Here is a 26,776-nt window from a genome sequence, read left to right on the forward strand (position 1 = left end):
CAGTGGAACCAGATTCAATACCCAGCACCCACATGGCAGCTCACACATACATACATGCAGGCAAAACTCCAATGTACATAAAATAAAATAAATAATATTTTTTTTTAAAAAGAGAGTTAACCATGGTCACAGTGTCTCTTCACAGCAATAAAACCCTAACTAAGACACATACATACACATAATTAAAAATAAAATAAGTGCGTAGAGAGGTTGCTCAGAGGTTAAGAGCACTTGCTTCAGAGAACCCACGTTTGGTTCCTACCACTCACACCAAGCAGTTCACAACTGCCTGCAACTCTAGTTCCATGGGATCTCCCACCCTCTTCTGGCCTCTGTGGGTACTACATGCAGTGGTGCACATAAAACAGGCAGCACACACACACATGCACACCTAGACACAACTTTGAATTAAAAAATAAATAGAAGATTAAATTATTTGAAAATTATACATTACAACGATGATTTATCCTTTGGTTCAACATTTTATAATCAATGTATATAGTTTATCACATGAATAGGCTAAAGAAGAAAAGTCACATTATCATGATATAGTAAAAGCATTTGACAAAATCTAACTTTTAGCAAACTAGACCTAGAAGGCAACTTCTTCAAGTTGCTGAAGAGTATCTGTAAAAACAAAACAAAACAAAACAAAACAAAACAAAACAAAACAAAACATACAGCCATGGTGTAAAAAACACACCATACATGGTGATGAGAAAACTCACTATAGAAGAAGAGGTCAGAAGCCGGGCAAAAAGAAGAGCAGAGTGGACTATTTTACATGTTAAGGGAGAAAAACATCTTCCCATCTCAAGTTCTAAACCTTGAAAAATTATGCTTCAATTTAACAGTGAAAGTCGGCCCTAACTTTCAGTGACCACCAGATTAGAGAAATGTGAAGGAACCGAGAAGGAAAATGATGAGCAAAACCCCCACAGTTGGAAAAAAATCTGTATTACAGATGATGAAACTTACACAGACAGGGGCTGAACACTGCCCAGGTTCACTCCAGGTTCTGGAGCTGGGCTTCAAAACCAACAACTCTGACCTCTCAGGGTCACACTTTAATCTCATGCCATTGAAATAAACTTTATATTGAAAGTCAAGGATAATACAGATAATTGCCTGAAAGTTCCACATCCACTCTCTAATGTCCCCAAATCATTTTACTTCATCACTACTCACTATAATTAAAAGCAATTAAGGATAAAAATAGACTGCACTTCTGTAGAAATAAACTTATGGCATTTCCCCTCTAAATCACGTAGTTTGTGTAGGCTTAGATTTTTTTCAAAACCTACTTTTAATGAGGGTTCTTAAACCCTTTAACCTCCCTCCTAGCCCACCACCCACCAGGGGTCGTGGGAAGGAAAGGTTAAGAGGGCATAGGGGGATGTGGACCTGTTTGGAAATAGTTCTTTGGGGCGATTCCAGTCTTTGTAGTCAGGGTCTCAGTAGTTCAGGTCACACAGATCAGCAGAGTAGCTCCATCCACTGGCATCCACCACCCACAAATCAGCAACGGCAGTTCATGCAGAAGAAACCTCCAGCCTTGCCAGCCAGTCCGAGTCAGCAGAAGTGGCAAGAAGCCACCTGAATATCAAGAAAAGTTTTGTGGTGTGTTTGTCTCTACAAAGTCATGACAAACCATGATCAGTGAAGAAGGCAAGGTGAACCAACGCACAACAGTGCCCACTGCCTGTTGGGTTATACTTATCCCCTTCCCTGACATCACATGCCCTCTTAAGCACCTGCCCCAGCAAAACATCACATGTCCCCTTTACGGGCAGCTTTCAGAAAACCACCAAGCGTCTCATCTTAGCAAAACAATCGCTCATGAGATGTTTCCAGAAAAACATCACATGACACAACTGAGTCTCCAAAGAAACTAGAAATTTCCACTTCATTTGTGGATTTCAAATTAAAATGCTGCTACCTGGTTCTGGTATTCTAGCCTAATCAGAGAAATGTTCACAAATACTTTTCTTCTTCTGTATTTCAACCAACAGCTCTCACTTTGTATTCCAGGCTGACATTCAGTTCGCTCTGAAACCTCGGTTGGTCTTGAATTTGAGATCCTTCTGTCTTGGCCTTTCAAGTACTGCAATTCCAGGCCTGTGCCACCACACTCAGCTGAGATATATTCCTTCTATATAGAAACTTAACATTTTTCTGAGAAATATTCTTCCCACGTAGAAGGTTAATTTTCTACATAGAAAACATCTTACATAGAAACCCATTTTTCAATACATAAACTGTCTGACTTTTAATAATATTAAGATTAAGACAATTAGTATTAACATTTCTTTAACATGGTCTCGTCCTTTACAGTTGTCCTAAGCTTTTTTTTGTTTAGTTTTGTTTTCAAGGCAGGGTTTCTCTGTGTAGCCTAGCTGTCTGGGAACTCAAAGGTCTGCCTGCTTCTGCCTCCTGAGTGCTGGGACTGAAGATGTGTGCAACCATGACCGGCTTGTCCTAAGTTTTTTGATAAAGCTGGGAAAGAGTTCTCCAAAATTCATCTCTAGTTGATGTTTCCAGATTTCAAATCTTGTCTGGTTATTCGGTGGTGTCCCAAGTACTGAAATGTGACATTTTTCAGCAGCACAGTGATTCAGCTAACAGCAGTCTCCATTTAAAAGTTATTTTACAGGCTGGGACTGTAGCTTAACATAGTAGGCATGCTAGTACCAGTATGCACAAGACCCTGGGTTCTATCCCCATTAGGAACAAGAAGAAGAAGAAAAGAGGAAGAAGAGGAGGAGGAGGAAAGAAGAAGAAAGAAGAAGAAGAAGAAGAAGAAGAAGAAGAAGAAGAAAAAGAAGAAGAAGAAGAAGAAAGAAAGAAAGAAAGAAAGAAGAGAAGACACTTTGTGTTTGCCAACAAGTTCCTTTGTACCTCATACCAGAGTCCTACATATCAGGCATTATTGAATGTAAAGGACTCAAAAATTAGTAACCATTCTTGTATTCATTTATCATGTCTACATAGAGAGGACTCTACACATCCCCACGCCCCTTTTTGGTAATTTATCTGAAGTGATGGTGGCAGAGCTGGTTCTCAAAACCACGTTGACTAAAGCAGTTAACTTTCTGTGGGGCTTTTGCAGCAGTAAAGCTGTAGAACCGGCCGAAGCTGGCACCTGCCGTTCAAGGTGGTGGCCAGACTCCCCGAGTTAATAGGCTTTTCAGCCAAGAACTCAGGAAGTTCCTCGCTAACTCTGATCTCAGCTACCACTCACTACAGAGCAGATCCCCGCGGCTAAGGCTCCTCGCTTCCAGAACGGAAAGTGTGCTCTGCAGGGCACTTCCCCAACGGCCTGGGTCTCACGCCTGGGTCCGCGGTGCGAGCGGAGGCGACAGCTCGGCGGCCCCCGCACCGCGGCCGGCTGGGCTGGGCGGGGCGCAGGGCCGGTCCCGCCGCCGCGAGCCCCAACCTGCCCGCCCGACCTGGCGGCGCAGTCTCGCGGGATCGCCCAGCTCTCGCTCCCCGTTGCGGCCCCGGAGGCGGTCGAGGCCCGGACGCTGCCCCCCACCGAAAGCTCGCCCCGGCTGTCTGGGGTGGCGGGGCCGCGCGACGCCGAGGGACAGCCACCTTCCTCTGCCGCCCGAGGTGAGGCGTCCCCGGCCCGACGGGGCGGGCGGGCAGCGGCCGGGATCGGAGCCGCAGGTGCGTCGCCTCGGAGTCCCACGCAACTCCTGGAAAGTGACTCTGGGTCCCCGCAGGCCGGGGACGGAGCTGCTCGGCTGCAGGCCGGGAACAGGTGCCCGACGCGGGACCCCGGGGGCTCAGGGGAGCCTCCCGCAGTCCCCATGAGCTGACCGTGGAAGGTTTGCGCTGGGTGGAATTCGGGGTACAGGGGGCACGGGGTGAGCGCGTTGAAGGGGAAAGTGCTGGAGGTGAAGAAGCGCAAAGGAGTCACCACCCAGGCCCACTCTTCCTAGGGGGACCTCGCTCAACCCCAGCAGACTGATTTTCGCCTTTGCGAAAACAGGAAAGGCACATCCGCAGAAGTCTGCGATTGTAGAGAGAGCTAAAGTTGAAGAACTCTGTCTGGGTCACTTGTCCTCATTTTCCCCATATAGTGAGATGGCCAAGGGGCCCCTAGACCCCCTTTCTTCTAACCACCATCACCCCTTTCCTCGCTCCAACTTGCTTATGCCGTGCCTCCTCTTACCCGGTGTTTTAGACAGTATAACCCTTCATCAGCAGTTCCCTAGAATTGAGGCTTCCTTAGCAAAGTGATACATCCGCGCCCGGGCAGGTGGATATGTCTCTTGCTAGGATGGAATTTTCCACATTTTTTTCTTTCTTTGTAGCATTAGTTACCTAGCATGACATTTGACTTGGATTTGACTTTGTGACGAATGTTACTGATAACACACTTTGGGTTTGTTTTTACAGCAGTTGCCCCAGAATTCATTTTCAGGAAACAGCTTCTATCAAAATGGTACAAAGAATGCAATGAGGAATTTGTACATTTTATCTCTGATTTGAGAATCTTTTTGATGCGGAAAGGAGCATAAGAATAATCCAAGCCATGTGGTAAAATCGGAGTCTGGCAAGATGGAAAGGTCCCCGTTTCTGTTGGCGTGCATTCTTCTGCCCCTCGTAAGAGGACACAGCCTTTTCACCTGTGAGCCAATCACCGTTCCCAGATGTATGAAAATGACTTACAACATGACGTTCTTCCCTAACCTGATGGGTCATTATGACCAGGGGATCGCTGCTGTGGAAATGGGGGTGAGTGGATTTTCATGCCTATATTGAAAATTAGTTTATACGTAGTATTTTTCTCTTAACTATTACTTTTTAATCTTTAAACATAGTTTTTTTCCCAATCATATTTTTTAAAGTAGTTTTGAACATTAAGTTCCCCTCCTCCCGCTGTCATATTTTGTCTACAGTTGGACGGTTAGTTAATTTGCTTATAAAAAGGTTGCATTCATAATGAAGGGTGCTTACAGATAATAAAAATATTTTGCTTTTTTGAATTTGTGTCATTGCTTCTCCAAGACTGTGATTTCTGAATTTTTAAATTTTTAATATTTATTTGTTTGTTTGATTTTTCAAGATAAGGGTTCTTCTCTGTGTAGTCCTGGCTGTCCTGGAACTCACTCTCTAGACCAGGCTGGCCTCAAAACTCAGAGATCCACCGGCCTCTGCTGGGATGTGTGCGCTACCACGCTCGGCCCCAAATTCTGAATTTTTTTAATGGTTGACTGAACATATAATCTATATTGCTTGAGCTAAAATGAAACTTAAATGTTTTTTAAAAGTACTTGTCAAATTCATTTGACTTAGTTTTCCCAAAGCTAATAAATTATTGGAATGTTTTGGCGCTAAAGAGAATGTTTTACTAAAAGGTGACTTTCAGGCATAGCATGTAAGTGTTTTCTTTATATAAGATACTTGCTAAAAGAAAGTCCACTTGTAGGGCGAAGGGCAGTGTGACACTAACAATCGCCTCAGGCGCCTCAGTTACCTGACTCTGGTTTAGAGATATGAAAATGTCCCAGGAGGTGTGGGAAGAAAGAGCTGCCTGTAGAGACAGGAACCTGCCACACAGATCTGCTGGGTTGATAAGTTTCATGAAGAAAAAAAAGACAAGGGTATAGGTTTTGTAATCTTTCCCTAAAAAAGCTGAAGCCAGTAAAGGTTTTTTCCTCAGGTTGTCTCTGAGAGACGAAACTCCTAGAAATATAATCTAGAGAGGGGTTTTAAACTTAACTGTATTTGATCTTGCAGCTTTGAAGGTCTTCCTTTGTCTGCTGGAATAGTTAGTTGTCTGACTACCTCTTTGTAGACAGACTCCTGTCTGGGTTGGGTGGTTTTTAAATACTAAGATATAATTTTAAAAGATGTACAAGTTATAGTGTTTTAATCTTTGAGTAGTTTTTCCCAACTAGTGCAAAACCCCCCTCTTTTTTACCAGATGGGTGGGGCACTGAGGACTGAGCACTGAGCCTCTCAAATACTGCAAGGTCTCGCCCACTCAGCTACATCCTCAGCCCTGCAAGGCGTTCTGTTGAACACTCTACAAAGAATACAGGGAGACTTCCATTGATAAATCAGACCCATAAGTGTATAGTGGATATCATCACGCAATAATTACATTGTTCAGTCTGGCCGCCTCTGATGATAATGTTTTTTAATACATGCTTTAGTAAGGGTTCAGAAAGCATTTTATTTTAATCTGGTTTCCTCTCTTTATAGTAGCTACATACATTTTAGGTTTGAATGCTGACAGTGACCTTAGAAATCCCTAACATTTACACTTAGTGTCCTTAACAGCTGTGGAGCAGATGGCACATCAGCTGTTTTAAAGGGCTCTGAAGGAAGTAATAACTAGTTTGTGTTTCATGCATTATTTTTTTTAAGAACGGGTGTTTCTGTTGTACTTTTTAAAAGCTTTTTGCTGTTGTTGTTGTTTGTTTGTTTGTTTTAACTTACCTAGTTAGCTTCCCAGGTAGTTTCATGTCTGACACCATCAGGAAGGTTTTTGGTTCTGAGTGCGGACAGCACCAGTCTCTTCCTGGTATATGGTCTTCACACACCAAGCTTTGGGGCTGTCCAGGTTTTCTGTTACATTTCCAGTAAATTAGTTTGAAGATAGAGGCTGAAGAATCACATGACGGTTTTGGCAGCCACTTGTTCCTTCCTTCTTTTCTTGTCTTTTTTCAAAGAGTTTTGGTTTTGAGACAGGGTCTTCCTTAGTTGCCCAGTCTGGTTTTGAACAGTCTCGTAGCCCAGGTAGGCCGTGAACTTCAAATCCCCCTTTCATTTCCTTCCCAGTGGCAGGGTCTTTGCCACTAGGGCAGGCTTGCTTTTTTTTTTTTTTTTAATTAACAGGGTCTTCTTGTGTTTCCCAGAACTTCTGTGGCCTGGAACTTGCCATATAGCCTGGGCTGGTTTTGATTTCATGATCCCCCTGCCTCTACACTCTGAGATTATAGGCACTCATCACCCTGCCTACCGCAAATGTACTTTTTCAGCTATCAAGAATTCCATGTAAGTCAAGAGATTTATCTTATTTCTCTTCTAATATTTAATTTATCGTTGTATGTGTGCATATGCATGGTTTGTGTGTGTGTGTGCACAGATGTGCTGTGCACAGTGCCAGTGTGGAGGTCAGAAAACCATGTGTGGGCCTTGGCTTTCTCCTCCCACCGTGAGTCCTGAGGATGTAACTCAGGTTGTCAGGCAAATGACTTCACCCTCTGAGCCGTCTCACCCAGTCCTCCTCTCACTCTTTCTGTGCCTAGGCTTTTGTTTTGTGCTAGCTAGCACTTTTATTGCTACGTTGCTAATCTATGATTAGATTAGATAGGACAATGGCTCTCAAAGTTTAGTTCCTGGGCAGCAGCTTCAGAGCCCATTAGAGACTGTGATTCCTGAGAACAATGCACAGCTGCAGTAACAAACTGTCCCCGTAGATGTGATTGTTAAAGTGGAAGACCCACTAAGTGAACCTTTTCTGTGAAGGGCCACTTACTTTCAGTTTTATAGACCATGCAGTCTCTGACACAGCTATTCACCTTTGCAGTTGTGGCAGGAAAGCTGTCATAGACAGTATGAGTGAATTAATATGGCTGTGTTTTAGTAAAACTTTAATGCATTTGCAAAAATGGGCTGTGGCAGGCTTGTGAGCTGTACTTCACTAAACGTTTAAGTACTTGAAAGTGTTTTACATGGAATAAATAAGCATTATTGCGCATGCTTAGGAGTATGTTACCCAGGATCTATCTTACTTTCCATATGAATTATTTTATTATTTATTTATTTGTGTTGTGTAGGGGGATACAGAGGCCAGACAGAGGAGTATGTTGGCTGTCTTTCTCTATTGCTTTCTACCTTACTGTCTTGAGACAGGGTTTCTCATCGAGCTGGATCTTACTCAAGCTAGGCTGTCTAGGTAGCAAGCCCTTGGGATCTGCCTGTCTGCTCCTGTTGCTGGGATTACAGGGACACACAGCCACACTCAGCTTTTTATGTAGGTGCTGGGGATTTGAACTCAGATTTCCATGCTTGCAACTCTTGCTGCTTATGGTGGTTTGAAAGAGAAGGGCCCCATAGGCTAATGTGTGTGAATACTTGGTCCCCAGTTGGTAAAACTATTTGGGAAGGATTGTGGGTGAGTTTTGAAGTTTAAAAAAACTGGCACATTTTTTCCTCTTTGTCTCTGTCTCTCTCTCACTTTCTCTTGCTCTCTCTCCCTCCCTCTCTCTCTCTGCCACCTACTTGTGGATCAGTATGTGAGCTCTCAGCTACTGCTCCAGCATCTTGCCTGCCTGCCACCGTGCTCCCTTCCATAATGGTCATGGACTCTAACTCTCTGAAACATAAGCCCCAAATAAATTCTTTCTTCTGTTAAGTTTCCTTGGTCATGGTGTTTTATCACAGCAATAAAAAGATCTTATTATATGTCTGTGTCTGGCTTAGAACTTGCTATGTAGACTAAGCTAGCCTTCAACTCATAAAGACCCACCCACCTCTGTCTCTGGAGTGCCGGGATTAAAGGTATGGACCACCACACCCTACTCCATATAAATGTTTAAAGTCAAAGTTATCACGAGTCAAAAGGATCTGACAAGAATATCGTGGTTCTTCAATTTTGCTTCAGAAATTACGTGAAATAAGAAATTTTAGTCCCCACCCCCCATTTTGTAACTCCCTTCATGAGGACATCTGTATTACAAAGAGTTAAGTTCTGACTCTGAATGGAACTTGGCCTTATGAAAAGGATATTGCCCAGTTAACCTGTCCCTGGTGAGAAAGCAAATGGCAGCTGGCTGTCCACTCTGTGTCCTTTGTTTTCTGTCGAGAGCTTCATCTCAGAGCTTAGGAGGTTGACATCCTGTGAGAGGCTGACTTCATACCGTCGAACTGAGGTTGATCCAGGGAAAATGGAAACAGGAATATTGTATTATTCTTTGTTGAGGTCCAGAGTCATGTATTGTGTTTGGACCAGCAGGTGCCCGTGTATCTTTAAACAGTTGAAAGGAAGTAAGCCATAAAACCTTTTCCTTTCCCATGTTCACATGTACTATTAAAGTGTCAATATTCAATTTAAAATAAAAGGGACAGACAGGGAGTGGGTCTATGAATGTCTAAGAGAAACAGGCTTCTGTTGTAAAGTGACTTTTTTAGACATTTGCAGGTTTGTGCCTTTAGAAGAATCCAGAGGACTCTGTCCGGCTGTCATTTACCACCTCTCGTTCTGTGCTTACACCCAGGGCTCTAAAAGAGAGTAGATGTTTAGCTTGATTCAGCTATTTTGTTTTTTAGGGTTTACTGTGTAAAATGGCTGTAGCTATCTCACAAGTAATATAGGAGTCACAGAGGTGAAATAAATGCTTCAAAGTGTCCTCAGTCAGAAGTGTACCATGGAGGTGCTCTAACGCTCCCAGGATCGTAGGATCAGAGGTGAGGAGGACACAACATCTGCTCCATCACCTGAAGTAACTGGGACCAGCGAGACCCAGGTACCCAGGAACTTCACCCAACCAATGGCACAGGCTCCTTCTGGTCTGGTCTGGTTCCCTGAGCAGACCTTGGGTGCAAACTCTGCACCTAGTCCCACAACACCCAGAATAAGCTCCACTCCTAGGCGCTCTAACACTCCCAGGACCCCAGGATCCCAGGAGCTTGGTCACACTAGGATCTCAGCATCCCGGAGGCAGCTTGACTCCCAGGAACTCTGACACACCCAAGATCTCAGGACCCCAGGATCCCAGAGACAGCTGAATTCTGAGGAGTTCTGACACAACCAAGATCACAGGAAGGACAGGCTCCAGTCAGATAGAGTGAGGGCAGGTAGCACTAGAGACAACCAGATGGCAGGAGGCAACAAAAACCAAGGTTACTTGGCGTCCTCAGAACCCAATTCTTCCACCATAGCAAGTCCTGGATACCCCACCACACCAGAAAAGCGAGATTCGGATCTAAAATCACTTCTCACGATGATGATAGAGGACTTTAAGGAGAACATAAATAATTCCCTTAAAGAAATACAGGAGAACACAGGTAAACAGCTAGAAGCCCTTAAAGAGGAAACAAAAATCCCTTAAAGAATCACAGGAAAATACAATCAAACAGGTGAAGGAAATGAGCAGAAGTGTATCGTGGCTGCTACAGCTCATCTTCCTTCAGGATGGCATGCTGTAGATGCAGGGAAAGTACCGCGGGTCTGCAGCATATGGGAGACCTGCATGTGAACAGAAAGGGCTCAGAGCTCCTCTCTTGTTTCTTGGTATCCCGCGGTCTGGGATGCTGTTGGTCACACCCTCCGAGGAGCCCGTCCACGAGGGGCTGTGAGGAGATCGTGGTCATTGTTTTTTCTCCTGGAGAATGGAGAGTGCAGGTAGTGGTAAGTTTTACTTCTCCTTTTGTGTATTTGTATTGTGGCCATTAATATTCATTGACCTGAATGTTTTCTCAGAATTATAGCTTTCCATGTTGGGCAGTTGCCATATAAAATATGGGATACTACCATATCAACCAGTAGTATGTATGTTTTTTTCAATTTTCCAAAGGAAATAAATGAAATGTTATAATGCTCCCTGCCAAAAAATATTTTCAAATAACAAGCCTCACATATAGAAATAGTGTGCACTTTTAATTTTATTGTTTCAAGTTTCATTTTTCATTTTTTTTAAAAGCTGACTAGCTGAGATTATAAAAGTAAGCAAAAGTGTTTGTAGCGCAGTAATACCGTAGTTGATTGATTTTCTCAAAGCAGCGGTTCTCAGCCTGTAGGTTGTGACCTCTTTGCGGGGGTTGTGGGGGGAAGGGTCAAAAGACTTTCCTAAGGGTTGCATGAAACCATCAGAAAACACAGATATTATATTATGATTCATACATAGTAGTATCAAAATTATAGTTATGAAATAGTGATAAAAATAATTTTATGGTTGGGGGTATCCCCACAACACGAGGAACATATATTGAAGGGTTGAAACATTAGGAAGGTTAAGAGCCTCTGTCTTAAACAGGAGTAGGGTGCGGTGCGTATGTTCTAAACAGAAAATGAGAATCTGTAGTGGCTTGCCAAGTACCAGCAGGGTTCTGGTCCATGCTTCAACAGCAGGATAACTGTTGTTCAGCACTAATGGAGACAAGACCCATCCAAAACACTGCTAGGGACCCCTCCCCACCCCCGCTTAGGCTAACCCTTTATGTTTTTCTCAAAGGGAAAAAAATCAAACACCTTTCTTCTTTTTTAAAGATTTATTATTTTTAAGTTTTATTTAATTATTTTGCTGTGTGGATGTTTTGTCTGCATATGTGTCTGTGCGCCACATGAGTGCCTGATACTCTTGAATCTTGGGATTTACAGACAGTTATAAGCTGACATGTGGCTGCTGGGAATTAAACTTGAGTCCTCTAGAAGTGCTCTACACTGCTGAGCCATCTCTCCTGCCCTGTCAAACACCCCTTTCTCTCAGTACCTCAGTTAAAACCATAGTCCACACTTCTCAGTACCTCAGTACTCTGTTACCACTGACCCCAGGCCCACACTCTGGTTTCCCCTGTTATCACTGTGATGTGGGAACTACAGGTCCTTTTTCTGTATCTTTCACTGAGGCGAACTGGTATCCATCCATTCAACAAAATATTCGAGTGCATACATCAGTAAATGCCAGAGACACTGTTCAATTATTAGGCATACAATAATGAATCAATAGACCTGATTTCATCAGAGAATTATAAAACAATCTGTTTCTTATTTTTCATTATAATTTTCAGCAAAGGTTTATATTCTTAGATTGCCTTTTGCCCACAGCTGCTTGTTAAACAAAACCAAGCACACATTTAGATCCACTTTAATATTATTCTTGCTTTGATCATTGCTTCATTTCTTTTATATGCTTTTTGATTATTTGTTCTCTGTAAGAGGTGCCTCCTTGGGTTTTTATTTTCTTCCTAAGGTGGGGTACCTGGACTACTTAGACAGAAAGGGAACAACTATTATAGCAGTTGGCAACTTACAAACTTAGGAGGCAGAGGAGAATTCTGCCCAGGCTCCAAGGAGACAAGGCCCACCCAAGACCCTGACGGAGGAGGAGTCTGCTTGGGAGAACCACACACAGGTTTTCACGGAGGACAGAGCCTGACCAGAAGCGATCTGTGCTCTGAACCTGACCGTCCACGTGGATGTTGTGGCACAGTAAGGGCTTAAGAGGGTTTGCTGTCCCTATTTTGGCATCTTGACCACTTGGCAATAGCCTCAAAGGGAAGTCATACTACTGAATTTAGGTGTCCCTTCTGTCACCGTGACCCCTTTGTTACAGAGCCTAACAATCAAATCTTGAAATAACCAGGAAAAAATCCTGATTGACAACCACAAAGTAGATATTTAGTCTACATAGTTAAGAGCTTCCTCTGCATTGAAATCTTTTGACTTGCATTCACACGCAGCAAAAACATTGGATATTATAGGCTCATTTTGGAAAAAAAAAGTTAGCATGTACTGCTTATATCACATACTGGTTATGCCATTAACCATACCTATCAGCGCGACTCTACCTCACTGTCTTTCTGCTGATAGAATGGATAAGACATAAAAGTTAAAGTTCTGCTTCCTAGGGCTATCTGAATAAAGCTAACAACATGTAGTAGTTTGCTCTTGGCTGGACCAGCTTGTATAAACCTCCTTGTTATTGATCCTCTTGCCATTTGGTCAAAGGGAAGCCTCCACGGAGCCTTCTGCACTGCTGCCGGTGCGTTTTGTGGTGCTGGTGCCTGAATGCAGGGCTTGCGAGGGCCAGGCAAGCTTCCCAAGGTTGAGCTCCACCAATGACTCTAGGAAAAAAGCCGTAACATGCAGAAGTAGACACTCTGGGAACGTGCACAGTATGCTTGTGCTTCTGCCCCACATCTTTAAAATAGAAAGATGGGAAGCTGTGAGGACCCCGACATCATGAGCAGGTGGCTCTGAGCTCCTAGTTGAGGAGAGGTGATGAAGGTTGGCGGTCTAGATGTTACTTAGATTCTCTAGATATCCCATTGTTTCGTTCAGGATCCAGTAACAACAAAACTAAGGTGAACATTCCCTTCAACTGAAGCCCGTTTATTAATTCTTGGTCTTACCATGGACTGGGAGTATAGGTCTATGGCCTTATCAGTTTTACATCCTCAGAATCATGGACTGCTCTGACATCTGTGATGTGGTGATGTGGTTCAGGGTCTCTGGCAGGGAACTTGAGATGCAAAGCTGAAGAGCTGACTTCTCATCTGAAGAGGTTACCAAGTAGATCTCTGGCTCCAACCAGATGTGTGATAGGATGGAGAATCTTCTAAGAAGCCCATGGCAGTTGCTGGTGCTGTTGATCTAGAGACTACTCTTTGGGAATTCCTTTCTATGACAAGTTAGCCCAGGTGTACCACTGGCCCTTCTGTGTGCTAGCTAGAAACCTGGCAGGCTAGAGTGGCATGTGAGCTAGTTTGCTGCAGTAAAAAAACTACACCTGAAAGGAACCTTCGCCATGCAGCTAGAGTTGCTTAAGACACCTAGACTGTTAACACGGGCAAGGAGCAGTGATTACTAGTTTTGGTGTTGCTAGTCTCCGAAAGCCCTATTGATCTACATTATTGACTTGTTTTAAGTTTTCTATCATGCTAGAGAAAAGACCTTTTGCTGAAGAGCTAGCTGGCTCAGCTGTTAGGAGCACTAACTGTTCTTCCAGAGGTCCTGAGTTCAATTTCCAGCAATACATGGTAGCTCACAACCATCTGTAATGGGATTTGATTGCCTCTTCTGGTGTGCATGAGAAATAATCTTAATAGTTTGTATTTGAGTTTTCTTCCCATGATAATGTTTGTAGAAAACCAGTATGGTTTGACATCCATATGTTTGCTTAATATGGCTATTTAAGACATCCATGAAGAGATTTGGTAGATGACAGTGGGCTGGATTTGAAGGTCCCTTGTCAAAAGCGCATTTACTGTCTGATCTCCAGAAACGCTGTTTCTGCAGCTCACATCCAGTCTAGAATCTCTGAGAAACAAGCCCAGATCAATGTATAAAATTGTGTTCCTTCTTTTTTTTTCCTCTTTCTCTGGCCCCTTAGAAGTAAATCTCAACAGTGTCTTGCAACTAATTTTAGCTTTTTGTTTTCAGATTTTATTTTGATTTGACCCTCATACCAGGTCATACCAGAGTGGACCTCTTGGTTGAAGCATTGCAGAGTGATGAGGACTGAAGGGAAAGCTATTTACTTTCTTCTTACAAAGCCAGCCTTTCCAAGGAGCTTTCCTCCAGGGCTGTGGGCTTAGAGCCTCACTCCAAACCCCTGGGTTCCTTTGCTTCCCTCCCACGGTCACGGATGATTTGTGTAAGAGAGAAACAGGTCACACCGATAGGACTTGACAACCTGCCGGAACAACTCTGCATTTGGTTTTCACTTGCTTACACTCTCAGTCCTTTGTAAAGCTTGTGTTTTACTCATATGAACCATTCTATTCTCTGACTAAACAGTTCCTTAGAGCCCTCACTTCGCACTACCATCCTTGTGTACCAAGGAGCCGAGAGGCTGGAAGGCTAATTCAGTTTGTCCTTTATCCATCAAATGGTACCGCATTTCATCTCTAAATGAGAATAGGATGCTTACTGCTTTGGCCTCCAGTTAGGCCTGGAACTCAATTTTAGATTTTTTCCCCATGTACTGAGATCACTTACAATCCATTCTTTATGGAATTTGCATACTAGTCAGTCTTTTTGGCTTATTTAAGCTAAAAAGAAAGGAAGAAAAACAAAACAAAACAACAACAACAACAAAAACCAGATGGAGCTTGAACAGCTAGTAGATCCATGACAAGGCTGGGGAATCAAATTCAGACTATCTGGAGGAGCAAAGGAGCCAGAACACGGATAAGATTGTGCCAGAGGACGTTTGTCACCCACACCAGGCCTTTGGCACTGGACCCTCTTTATGGCACCGCAGAGGTGGTTGGTCCCCTGTAACTGTCTCACCTAATCTGTGTGTATCTCTCTTTTGCTCTCTTTCTTTCTAAAAACCATGTACCTAAGGCGTTCAAATGGTCAGGCCTGAGTCTGCTGCCAGAATGCTCCCTGCACCTCCTTTGGCTCCCCAGCGTCTCCTCTGGCAAAACTGCTGAACAGACAGACAGTGAAGGTTCAGGCGAGGGCTCAGTGTGAGACAGTTGCGAGACAGTTGCTACCAAGATTGTTTTGTTATTTTGCAGTTTAACTCTGCTGCCTGCCTCTCTGCTATGTTCTTCATAAACTTGAGCTATCATGAATGTCCTTATAGATCATCTAGGCATCTTGAGTTTAACTCTGAAGATACCCCGAGATCCAGAGACAGAAAGTCACCTATGGAAGGTGACACAGGTGGTTAACGAGTATTTAGGATTCAGTTAGAATTAACGTACTGGCAGCACATTGGCTAAGAGTGTGTAAAGCAGCCCTGTGTTCTGTGTTCTTGGCCTCATTAGCCATCTTTCCTAGTTTCACTGCTTTCATTTTTGTTCATCAGAACAGAATAGAGGTGTAAATCCCTCATCCAGGTTTCTGCCAGTCCTAACAGTGGCAGCTCTGTCTAGGGTGGCTGAGGAGGGCTGACCCTTGAAGGAACCTACTTTTCATTTCTCTGAGGACTAACACAGCAGTTAGCAGGGTTGTTTTAGTCGTCATTAAACGCCAGACCCTCAAAAGTGTTGTTGATCCTTCTCTGTTACTGTGTGAGTTTCTCTGAGAATTCAATAGAAAAATGAAAGGTGTGTGAGTGCATCCTGAAGCCGGGCCTGCGGAGGGAGCAGACTCATTTCACTGAGCAGGAGAAACAAAAAGACTAGAGCGAGGAGTGTATTTCCTCTGCTCAGAGGTTTACATGGTGTGTTCTATGAAAATACTCAGTTGTAGCGTGGACTTCAGAGTATCAAACTGAAGAAATACCACAGGTCAGGTTTGTAGTCTTTGCCTCTAAAGGTTTGGTTTCCAGATGTGGAATTTGAACATTCTGTGGGAAGATTCCTAACAAGATTGTACTCAAAAGGTTGGGACAACATTGACATCCTGTTGGTGCTGTCATGTGACTGCTACGTTTTTTCAACAGTGGCTGCCCCATGGCCTGAAGTCGTTCTTGTTTCTGAAGTATTTGTTCCCAGGTTGTCTGTGCTTCTGCACACTGTTAGAATAGTAAACACAGCTGAGGCTTTGATGTATGACCTGTGAATTTCTGTTGTTTACAACTTGAAGAGCAATTTCATGTAGTTCCCAATCCTCTTCTGAGATGTCCCTCCTCCATCCTTGTTGGATGCGGCTTTTTTGCTTGTCTTCTGGTTTGAGGGATTGGTTGTTTGAGGGAGTTATTTTCAGCAAGAACTGGGTAAGGAGTCAAGAGGATAGACCGAGGTCACATGGACTAGAGTCTCCTTATGTCTCTGTCACTATACAAGGAAACTTAACCTCTTAGAGCTTGACCCCTTATCTGCAAGATTGTTTCACAGGGTTATTGTATCTGAAAAGCTTGTTATAAGTATTGATAATAGGATACAGTTTATAATATTATAATAAGTATTAATAGTATTATAAGATTTATAATTCACAGCTCAGGTATTGTAACAATAGTAATGAGTCTGGAATAAAAACATTTAGATTCTAATTAAGCATAGATTTAGAACTTCCAAAATAATTTTCAGTAAGAAATTGACACATTTTTCTCCTAGTGATCTGAAGGTTGCCCCGGCTGGGTTGTTGTGGGTCTGTGCTATCGAGGTACTGTGAGGTCACTGTAGTGAAGGAAGCCAGGAAGAGCGGCTCAGCAGGGAGGGTTCCTTCTGGGCCAGAGCAGCTGTGCCTTTGTTTGCTTACTAGATCAGGGTTCTTTGTAACTTCCCACTTAACTGTCTCTTGGCTAGATGAGGTATACGGAGATGCTTTGAGAATAACCAACTGAAAGGTCCTTCTGGGCTCCGAGACTAAGTCCTTTGTCTGTTAGTCTGAAGCAGTTGAAACTTGGTGGCTCTGTTGGATCTGACCCAAAGACATGATTTCTTTATCATGCACAGTATTGTAAATGTATACATTAAAGTGGTGAGATTCAAGTTTTGGGGGCTTTCTCACTTAAAAGTTAAGGTTCTCTTTTCTTGTGTATGCAAAATGGATATGTCTGACAATTCTGTTCTCACACCTCCGAGCACAGGTCAGCCAGGTTGGAATATTCAGGGCCTGCTGTGGTGGGGTTGCTGGGCTCTGTAGAGACAGTGTTCTGGGCATTCCTGTGTTTTTTACACTGGCATCTAGACACCAGGTATTGGGAAGACTGTAAATTCTAGGTGCTGATATCTTGTCTTTGTTGGCTAGGTGTTTTGTTTCTTGGTTTCTGTTTCCTCTCTGTGGTGGCCATGTGTTGCCTGGTAGGAAATTCTTCAGGAGTGTGGCCCCTGTAGGCTCCAGGGAAACGTGTCTGGCTATTAGGAGCTGAGGTTTAGGATGGGGGGGGGGGAGGAAAGTAGGGGTTACACCCAGATCTGCTAAGTCAGTCCTCTGGATATGGGGGCAGAGTGAGGAGAGGCCACAGCAGATGCTTGCTAAGGAGCTGGGGGTGAGACTGGGAGACTGGACTTTGAGGAATGGAAGGAGAGGTGAAGATCGCAGTTAGCTCCCTTGCTTCTTTGGCAGGAGTGGCCTGTGGGTTCTCAGGCAATGCCTGCTGGATTTGTGGCATAGGGTGGGACAAAGCAAGGAGTTGTGGGGGAGAATAGTGCAGGGGACGCTGCTACCCTCTCTGTGATCCACTGGAGATGCACAGGAGGGAGGGGAGGCTGCAGCAGTCTGCTGCAGACCTGGGGCTGAGACTGAGGGGCTGCCTTGGAGGAGCAGAGGGAGAGGTGAAGATCTGTAGTTAGCCCATCTTCGTCCCTGCCCAGTGTGGCCTGTGGGTTCCCAGGGAGTGCCCGCTGGAGTTGGGGGCTGGGAAGTCAGGAGGGGAAGATCTGTTTGATACACTGGAGGTAGGGGCAGAGAGAAGTTGGGGCAGGGAGAAAGGGCGGCTGCAGTGTTGCTGTGTTGCTGAGCTGCGGATGAGACTGGGGGGTTTGATTTGGAGGAACAGAAGGTGAAGTGGAGGTCTGTAGTTAGTCTACCTGTTTCCCTAGCCAGAGTGGCTATCAGACACCCAGAAATGTTATTCTAGAATTAGGCTTGTTGAGGACAGCATTAACAATGGCGTAAGTGTACCAGCTGTTCACGCCTCCTTGCCTTGCCTCAGCCTCAGAAGAGGATTCTCACGTGGCCTGGCATTTTCCATGCCTGGTGAAAGGCTGACCATTAAGTGCTCCTTTTAATGGCAAAGGCTCAGGGGTTTACAGAATACCAGCTGTGGGCTGGAGAGATGGCTAGGTCATTCTTAAATGCTTGGCCCACAACCAGAATGTCAGAATACCAACTGTGGTGGCCCTGTTTTTGTGCAGTCACTTTGCCTCATTAGGTCAGGTGAACTTTCCGTGGGTCCAACATTCTCTAAAGCTATTGTTGGGTGATTGTTGGGTGTGGGTTCTGCAAGTTTTGAGATGAGATCTCTCTGTGGAGTGTAACTTGGCCCTCTGTCTGTGCCTCATTGTGACCATGGAATCATCCATCTCTCCTTTTTTTCCTGGTTTTTTTTTTTAATGCTCTTTATATTTTAAGAAAATTTTATTAGGTATAAGTTGAATTGAGCGTAGTTTAAAGTGTATTTGTTGCAGGTTATTCAAAATCTAAATGGTTTATGACCTATTTTAGTTGGTCATACTGAAGAAAACACAAACCCTATTTCTTTTTATCTTCCAGAAGCTTCTCAAATCTTATAATCCACCAGCAAGCTTTTCCTAGGTTTCTTTGCATGTTTGGTAATATGGCTATGACTTTAGGCAGTTTTTGTTTTTTTTAATGTGTCGATGACAACATCTTCTTTTCTGTGGGGAAATTATGCTAATACGTAGGTTCAGTACATTCCTCTCAAATCAGAAGTTCAGTCCTTTCATACTTCACCTTCTCTATGTGTGATGTCAGCTTTATGCTGATGATCTTAAGAGTGTGGATTCTTAAAGCTATATCTTATTGTTTATTCATGTATGTACATGTGTCTATGTACATAGACACACATAGTTCTGTGTGTGTGTGTGTGTCTCTGTGCTTTGAGGGTGTGTGTGTGTGTGTGTGTGTCTGTGTCTGTGTTTTGAGTGTGTGTGTGTGTGTCTGTGTCTGTGTTTTGAGGGTGTGTGTGTGTGTCTGTGTGTCTGTGTCTGTGTCTGTGTCTGTGTCTGTGTCTGTGTCTGTGTTTTGAGGGTGTGTGTCTTCAGGGGCATGAAAAGGAATTGGATTATCTGGAGCCAAATTACAGACAGTTGTAAGCTGTCCAGTTTGGATGCTAAGATCTGAACTCAGGTTCTCTGGAAGAATGGCAGATGCTCTTACCTGCTGAGCCGTCTTTCCTGCCACAAATCTATATCCTTTAAGCATCTTATCTACATCACTCTTTTAACTGCCTGCTAGTAGTTATTCTATATTCAAATATCCCATGTCCCCTTCAGACTGTCTCATTAACAGCCGGATGAATGAGTTAACGAATGATGATGTGGTAGCACAGTGTGATAGATACTACTCAGTAGTTAGAGGGAGTGGACAACATGGGCGCATCTCAGTGACCTGGGCTGGAGAGCTAGCTCAGCATAAGAAAGAACATCCTTGAGTCCTGCATCCTAGAGTCCTGCATCCTCTAGTCCTGCATCCTAGAGTCCTGCATTCTAGAGTCCTGTATCCTAGAGTCCTGCATCCTAGAGTCCTGCATCCTAGAGTCCTGCATCCTAGAGTCCTGCATCCTCTAGTCCTGCATCCTAGAGTCCTGTATCCTAGAGTCCTGCATCCTCGAGTCCTGCATCCTAGAGTCCTGCATCCTTGAGTTATGCATCCTTCTTTGTTGTTTTCCTTTTTCATATTTTCATCAATGTTTTTATTAGGTATGCTACATACTCTACTTTCCCCCTCTCTTATTGAAAGTAGATTTTTTTCTATCACATCATATATCTTGACTATGATCTCCTCTCTCTACTGCTCCCAGCTCCTCCCCCCTCCCATCCAGATCCACTCCCTTTCTGTCTCAATAGAAAACAAATAGAATATAACATATTATAACATAAGAATATAATTTAATGTGATAAAAATCAAAACTAACACTTCCGAGTAGAACAAAACAAGCAGAAGGAAAAGAGTCCAAGAGAAGATGCAGAAACAGTGACCCACTTGTCTGCACACTCAGGAACCCCATCAAAACAGTAAACGGGAAGCCCTAATGTATATATAAGGGACCTGTAGGGTAAAATTAGAGAAGAAAAATATGTAAGTAAAATAAAATGAAAAGAAAAACAGGAAAGAGGAAAGGCCAGCCTGAGAGTGTAGCACAAGGAGCCTCCACAGACACCGTTGCGCTCTGTTTCCATGGCATGCACCACTGGGCACACAGCCCACCACTAAGAGTGGTTTCTTTTCCCTAGTGAGACTCCCTTGGAGGAAACTACATTCTTTTGCAGATGCTTATCAATTGGAGACAGCTTCTGGGTTAGGATGGAGACATGTGTCCATTTCTCCATTCTGCTCTAGGATGCCATCTGACACTGACCTGTGTAATCCTGTGCAAGTTGTCCCAGCCTCTGTTCGGTCACATGTGCATAGATCCTGTTGATTCAGGGCACTTTGTGTCCTTGGTGTCCTCTGTCTCCTCTGAATTACAGTCCTTCCCCCCCCCCTCTGCCTCTGCTGAGGTACCCTGATTTCTGATAGGAGGGATTTGATGGAGACATTAGGATCAGCCAATAGGGCTGGTTATCCAAGGTCTCTCACTCTCTGCATATAATGTCTGGCTGTGAGTCTCTGTATTTGTTCCCACTGCTGCAGGAGGGACCTTCTCAGTACATATTCTACTTTTAATTTGAGAGCTAATTTTTAAAATTCTTTCCAGGTCCAAAAATCTCATTATTTTACCGTAACCTAAATAGTTGGCTAGATATAGAATTCTTTTTTTAAAGTGACTTTCCATCTGAGTTTTAGAATTGTTCCTTCATTGCCTTCCGGCATGTGACGTATGTGAAGTGTTCAGAATTATTTCCTTTGCATATTCGTCCCTGGAACTGCGGCTGTGCTCTTTCTTTCTGGTCTGATTGTTTTGGCATTGTCATTGTTCATTCTTTCCATCTGCAAGGCGTTCATTATCCCGTGATATTTAGCATTTACAAGAGATGCCATGGGGTAGCAGACACCACACTAGGCCCTGAGGATACAGCAGCGAACAGAATAATCAGAGGTCCTTCTTCCTTTAATTTAATCCTAGTGGGAAGGGTAAACGTTAAGAAACACATGGTATCTAATGATGTGGTAGATATAGGTAGGGACAGTAAAGGGTGGAACATGACAGAATCCTCTCACCGCCTGCGCAGGTGAAAGGCAAGCAGAAGTCATGGCTGGCAGAGTGAAGGGTGCAAAGCCCAAGGCAGGAGCAGCATGGAAAGAGAAGCAAAGGAGAGCGGGTGGCAGAAGACAGACTGGAGCCAGTGTGGGGTCTGGGGTCTTGAAGCCCGCAGGCTTGGTAAAGACTTTGACATGGTCTGGTGGAGTCCTTGGACCTAGGTTTCAGATAATCACATTGGTGGAACTATGGAGTGGTGGATGTAAGTTTAGCAAGCGTGGGATGCAGTGAGACCCACAGGAGGCTTTCAGTGGGCCAGGAAGGATACGGTGCCTTTGACTGGGTGGCAGCAGTGGCAAATGGTCAAATTCGAAATATATCTTGTGAAGGGAGAATCGCAAGATTTGTTGATGGACTGGATATAATGTGAAAGGAAAGGGTAGAGGTTGGGTCCCAAGGTCCGCGGCCTGAGCAGCTTGAGCACCGTGAGGTATGGATAACCGTGGGACTGTTTGGAGTACCAGGGCTGAGTGTGGTAGACAGACGGACGGAGTGTGAGGTGTTGTTGGTGACAAATGAAGTTGTCAGGAAGCAGATGTTCACATGTGGAGTGCACAGAGAAATGGGGCTGGTGGTTTTTCCTGGAGCAGTGTTCTGGCGGGAGTGTTTCGGGATCTATGCTCTAGGGCATTTCCCTTGCTTAGAAGTAAGAAGATCAGAAGAGCAGCAATGAGGTGACATCCAGAAGAGTTAGTGTCCTCTAAAACCAAAGGAAAAATCTTCAGAAACTGGAGTTGTGGCGGTTGGTGATGTAAATAGAGCAAATACCGGAATTTACCACTGGGCTTCGGGTGGTGGCTGTCACATGCAGTGGCACCCGCTGTCCTCCACTCTGCCAGCCATTTCTTCTGACCTCACTGATTCTGCTCTCCTGTCAGAATAGCTGCACAGGCATCCTCTACTCCCATCTAAAGGATTCTGTCATGTTCCACCCTTTACTGTCCCTACCTATATCTACAACGTCATTAGATACCATGTGTTTCTTAACGTTTACCCTTCCCACTAGGATTAAATTAAAGGAAGAAGGACCTCTGACTATTCTGTTCACTGCTGCATCCTCAGGGCCTAGAGTGGTGTCTGCTACCCCATGGCATCTCTTATAAATATTAAATATAACTGAATAATGAATGTCTGTGCAGATGGGATGCATGAACAATGACAAAGCATGACTTCTTGAAAAAGGTACATCCTATAACATCATAATTTCCATCTTGTATGAGGAGCTCATACATAAATTTAACAGAAAGTGTTACTACCTCAAAATTTAAACACATTGAAAGAGAATTTAAGACTCATTTCGAAGGTAGGTGAAAAAGTATTCTCTTTAAGCATTTATGATTAACATTTTCCTAACTGGATCTCTCTATTTTTTTAATAGCACTTTCTGCATCTTGCAAATCTAGAATGTTCACCAAACATTGAAATGTTCCTTTGCCAAGCTTTTATACCAACCTGCACAGAGCAAATTCATGTAGTTCTACCCTGTCGGAAATTGTGTGAGAAAATAGTTTCTGATTGCAAAAAACTAATGGACACTTTTGGCATCCGATGGCCTGAAGAACTTGAATGTAACAGGTAAGTGATTCTTTCCAGTGAGAATGAAAACTACAAATACTAAAGACAAATGGCACTTTAGTATTGTTAGCGCGTCAACTTACGACTCACTCTGTTTGACTGATGGTATTTGCTCCACCCTCATAGGTAGGCACGGTGGGGGTGAGCACCGTAGACTTCTGGTTAGCCATACGAGAACGTACTGGTGCCTACACTGGGATGGGGAGTGGTCAAGAGGATTGACTGTTGAGCTAAAGAATGGAAGATAAGGCTGAGTTACTTAGGTGATGGAGAGGGGACGAACACTGCAGGCAACAAGAACAGCTTGTCCAGATACCTTGTGATATGAGTGAGCTCGACCTGTGAGAAACTGAGCAAGGTGGGGCATGCCTACATCTCAGTGCCCAGGAGGCTGTGCTAGGCAGGTCAAGAGCTCAAGGCCAGTCTAGGCTGTAGCGTGAGACCTCGCCTCAAAAAGAAAATAGAACAAAACAGCAAGGCAGTGTACCTATAGCAGCACGCGTAAGAAAAGCTGTGGTGCAAGCAACGGTCAGGCCCCTCAGCTCCATCTAGCATGACTTCCTGCTCAGAGCAGTGAGCTCACAGGTGTGTGAGGGTGGGAATGGCCTCTGTGTAGAACAGGGCACTCATACTACTGTCTCATGAGGGTTGTTGAAAAGCTCTTCATGGCAGTTTGTCTCAGGACTCCAGGCCACCTCATTTTCTAGCTTTGCTGAGGAGGAAGTGAGGGAAGATACAGAGCTCACCTCAACAGCCTCTGAGTTTGTTTGTCAAGATGTCAATCATTTGGTCCCAATTGAACTAATAAGGAAAGTGGGAAATGAATGTGTGTCCAGAACAGAGGGAGGGACCCAGTGGTGAGGAAGTGTCCGACGGGCCACTCTCGGGGAGCCTTCACTTTTACTAAAGTGGTGGGGCGAAGGATAGGAGACAGACAGTGGAGTTTGTCTGTGGTTGGGGTCGTACTGGACAGGTTTAGTAAGGAATAAAGGAGCAAGGACTGACTAAGAACTTTCAGGATCAAGGGAAAGGCAGGCAGATAGAAGGTAGAGGAGACAGTCCCTAGAAGTTGTCTGAGGAGAACACAGGATCCCGAGCGCAGGGTAGCTAGTAGGGTCCTCCACTGTAGCGAGGATGGAGGTCAGGATGGCTCAGAGTAGGAGGATCATGTGGTCACCAAGGGGCCTAAAGGAATCCTATTGGGAATAGCTGGCGTCTGCACTGCATCCTGCTGAGTCTGTACATTTGAGAAGTGACAGGTGTGTAGAGTGTGTAGAGGCACTAACCCTTCAGGTAATGTGGGTGATCCTGAGGGTGTAGTGCACACTCTGGTCTGTTGAAACATGTGGCAACAGTGGTGGGATACTTGGGCCTGTATATTTGGGAAGTAGATATTTGGGTTTATCTGTGGTTGAAGTTCAGATGGATACAGTGCAAAGATAATATGAGGGGCTGGAGAGATGGCTTGCAGTGGACTCAGGTTCAATTCCCAGTGCCCACATGTCAGCTCACAACCACCCATTAGACCAATTCCAGGAAATCTGATGCTTTCTTTTAGCCTGCGATGTCACCAGGCATGCACAGGATACACATACAAACATTGAGACAAAATACTCATGCTCATAAAGTAAATAATAGGAAGAAGAGTAGGATGAAAGAAAACTGAGAAGGGGGTTGTCTCAGCACTAATTTAGTCTGCGACTGTTTTAAATGGATGAGGACTGAGGTGGAAAAATTAAAGGATTGTCATGTAGAAATGGGATGTCCCAGTGAGGTATAAAGAAGCATTGCAGATGGTTTCTGATAAACACACTGTAAAATCTGAGCTTACAGACCAGGGACAGGATACCTGAGTTGATTCCTGTGTCATAACTAGAGACAGCCAACGTGGCTAGGGGTCATGACTGGGGAAGAGAGCTAAGCAGCCAGAGTTTACTGATATGTCCACAGTATGCTCAGATCACTAAGGGTGGCAGCTTGAGGGAACAGGGGGACATTTGAATCTGTACCCACTCACTGCGTTCTTACTGTGTGTCTGTCCTGTCATACACACCAAAGATGCCACAGAAAAGAATTCCCATCATCAGGGGTCTTACAGCTTAGTGGCAGGAAAATGAAATCAGTAAATTCTAGGTGTTCTTGACGGTAACATCTGTGGGCAAGATGTTTGCTCTTGGTGGGATTGTGTCAAAGCAGGAGGGGTCATGACTCCCAGAATCATGCACTGGTCCCTAAGCTGACATTTCCCCCTTTTTGGAGTTATACTCTGTAAAGTTGGATTTTGTTGAGAACAAACATTGTTTTCTTACACCAAGTCAAATTTGTTTTGTGTTGGGACTACTTGATACATTGCCATAGGAAGTGGAATCTCCATTTTTAAAGAAATTATATAAACCCCAAATCAAACCATTTCTCACTTCTGTAAAGCAGACGAACACTTCTTTTTAAACTCCATTTTATTACTACAAATATTCTAACTTCTTCCTAGATGTAAAAACAGTCTTCACAGTCTGATAGCATCTTATTTTGCAAATACAAAAGCAAGAGAGTCTCTGACTAGAGCCCGGGTCCTGGCCTGCTGAAGGATTTGACAGCTACACAGGCGCTTCTGTTTGCCTTTGGGACACTGGAACAATGGCACACCTTAGGCTCTCAGACCCCAGGACGGTGCCTCTTCCCTGCCAAGTGCCTTTGCTTTGGAACAAGCAGAAAAGCAACCCAGTTCTTGGCGGAAGCAGGTTCCCCAGCTTGTCAAGGCCCAGGCACACATTTTATGCCAGAACTGTACAGCAAAGTCGTGGCTCTGGGCACTCTCTTGAGAGTTTGTCAGTGCCTCTTCTAACTCTGTACCTTTCTCCCCATCCTTTCTTGCTCACCTGCCTTTCCCTGCAGCACAGCCTACTCACCACAGTGCAAGGGTCCTGGGATCTGGCTTGTCTTGCTCTTTCTTTCCCTTATTTTCATAGCCACCCTTTTTCTGTGTGCCTGTCCTGTTTTCAAGAAGACACACTTTGGAGCTGACACACTTTGGAGCTGGAGAGATGGCTCAATGGTTGTGACATGTAGTACTCTTGCAGAGGACTGGGGTTTCGTTCCCAGCATCCACACCGGGTGGCTCACATCTGCCTGTAATTCACACCAGTATTACTGTAATATTTGGGCAGGGTAAAATTGTCTTTATTATATATAAGAATCTCAGGAATACACTTTTTTCACCTCAGTTATTCTGCCTGGCCCTTTCTATGACAGTGAATAAATGTGATTAATGTGATTAATATTTTGTAGGTTTGACCAATTGCAGTTATAGTTCATAGTAAGAAAATAGATTTTGAAAGCCAGGTATGGTGGTACATACATGTTATCTTAGCACTAAGGGCTAAGGTGGGAGGATCCCAAGTTGGAGGACAGCCTGAGGTACGAATCAGGTTTAGGCCAGCCTGGTCTACATAGTGACACACCGGAGAGGGTCTTAAGCACAGTAAACTTATAAATGGTCTTCATCAGTTCATTGAACTTTGCACTTTAATATTTTGTTTCCTATTCTCTAGACATTAGGGACTTAGAATTTTAAATATTTTGTTTATATAGTGAAACCTCACACAGTAACTTGGGGAAGACTGGTTTTTTGGTTTTGTTTTTGTATTTTATCTCTAGGCTGAAGAAAGTATTCTCTGTAGAGTTCACACATTCTGTTAGATGCATAACTATCATCCAAAACAATGGAATAATATGTG

The 26,776-nt window shown here is 44.0% G+C and overlaps 1 protein-coding gene and 1 long non-coding RNA gene across 7 annotated transcripts in view; one reads left to right on the forward strand and one right to left on the reverse strand.

Annotated features, from left to right (window-relative positions):
- Nucleotides 1–936: 936 nt before the first annotated feature.
- On the reverse strand, nt 937–4,249 carry Gm26704. Its single transcript, XR_875317.3, has 2 exons — nt 3,242–4,249; nt 937–1,596 (listed from the first exon to the last, which is right to left on the reverse strand). It is a non-coding gene; the product is annotated as a predicted gene, 26704 (long non-coding RNA).
- Nucleotides 3,329–26,776, forward strand: part of Fzd6 (frizzled class receptor 6) — a 32,044-nt gene continuing 8,596 nt past the window's right edge. Inside the window, exons 1-4 of one of the 6 annotated variants that reach the window (XM_006520438.4) lie at nt 3,523–3,612; nt 4,405–4,743; nt 6,873–7,011; nt 22,846–23,042. In XM_006520438.4, coding sequence (XP_006520501.1) covers nt 6,982–7,011; nt 22,846–23,042 — 227 coding nt within the window. In that variant the 5' untranslated portion in view covers nt 3,523–3,612; nt 4,405–4,743; nt 6,873–6,981. Of the gene's footprint in view, nt 3,831–4,404; nt 4,744–6,852; nt 7,012–22,845; nt 23,043–26,776 lie in introns of those variants that run through there. The other 5 variants (XM_011245455.3, NM_001162494.1, NM_008056.3 and 2 more) reach the window with 5 other exon arrangements.

The sequence above is a fragment of the Mus musculus genome, chromosome 15 (genome assembly GCF_000001635.26).
Source record: "Mus musculus strain C57BL/6J chromosome 15, GRCm38.p6 C57BL/6J".
Taxonomy (NCBI): domain Eukaryota; kingdom Metazoa; phylum Chordata; class Mammalia; order Rodentia; family Muridae; genus Mus; species Mus musculus.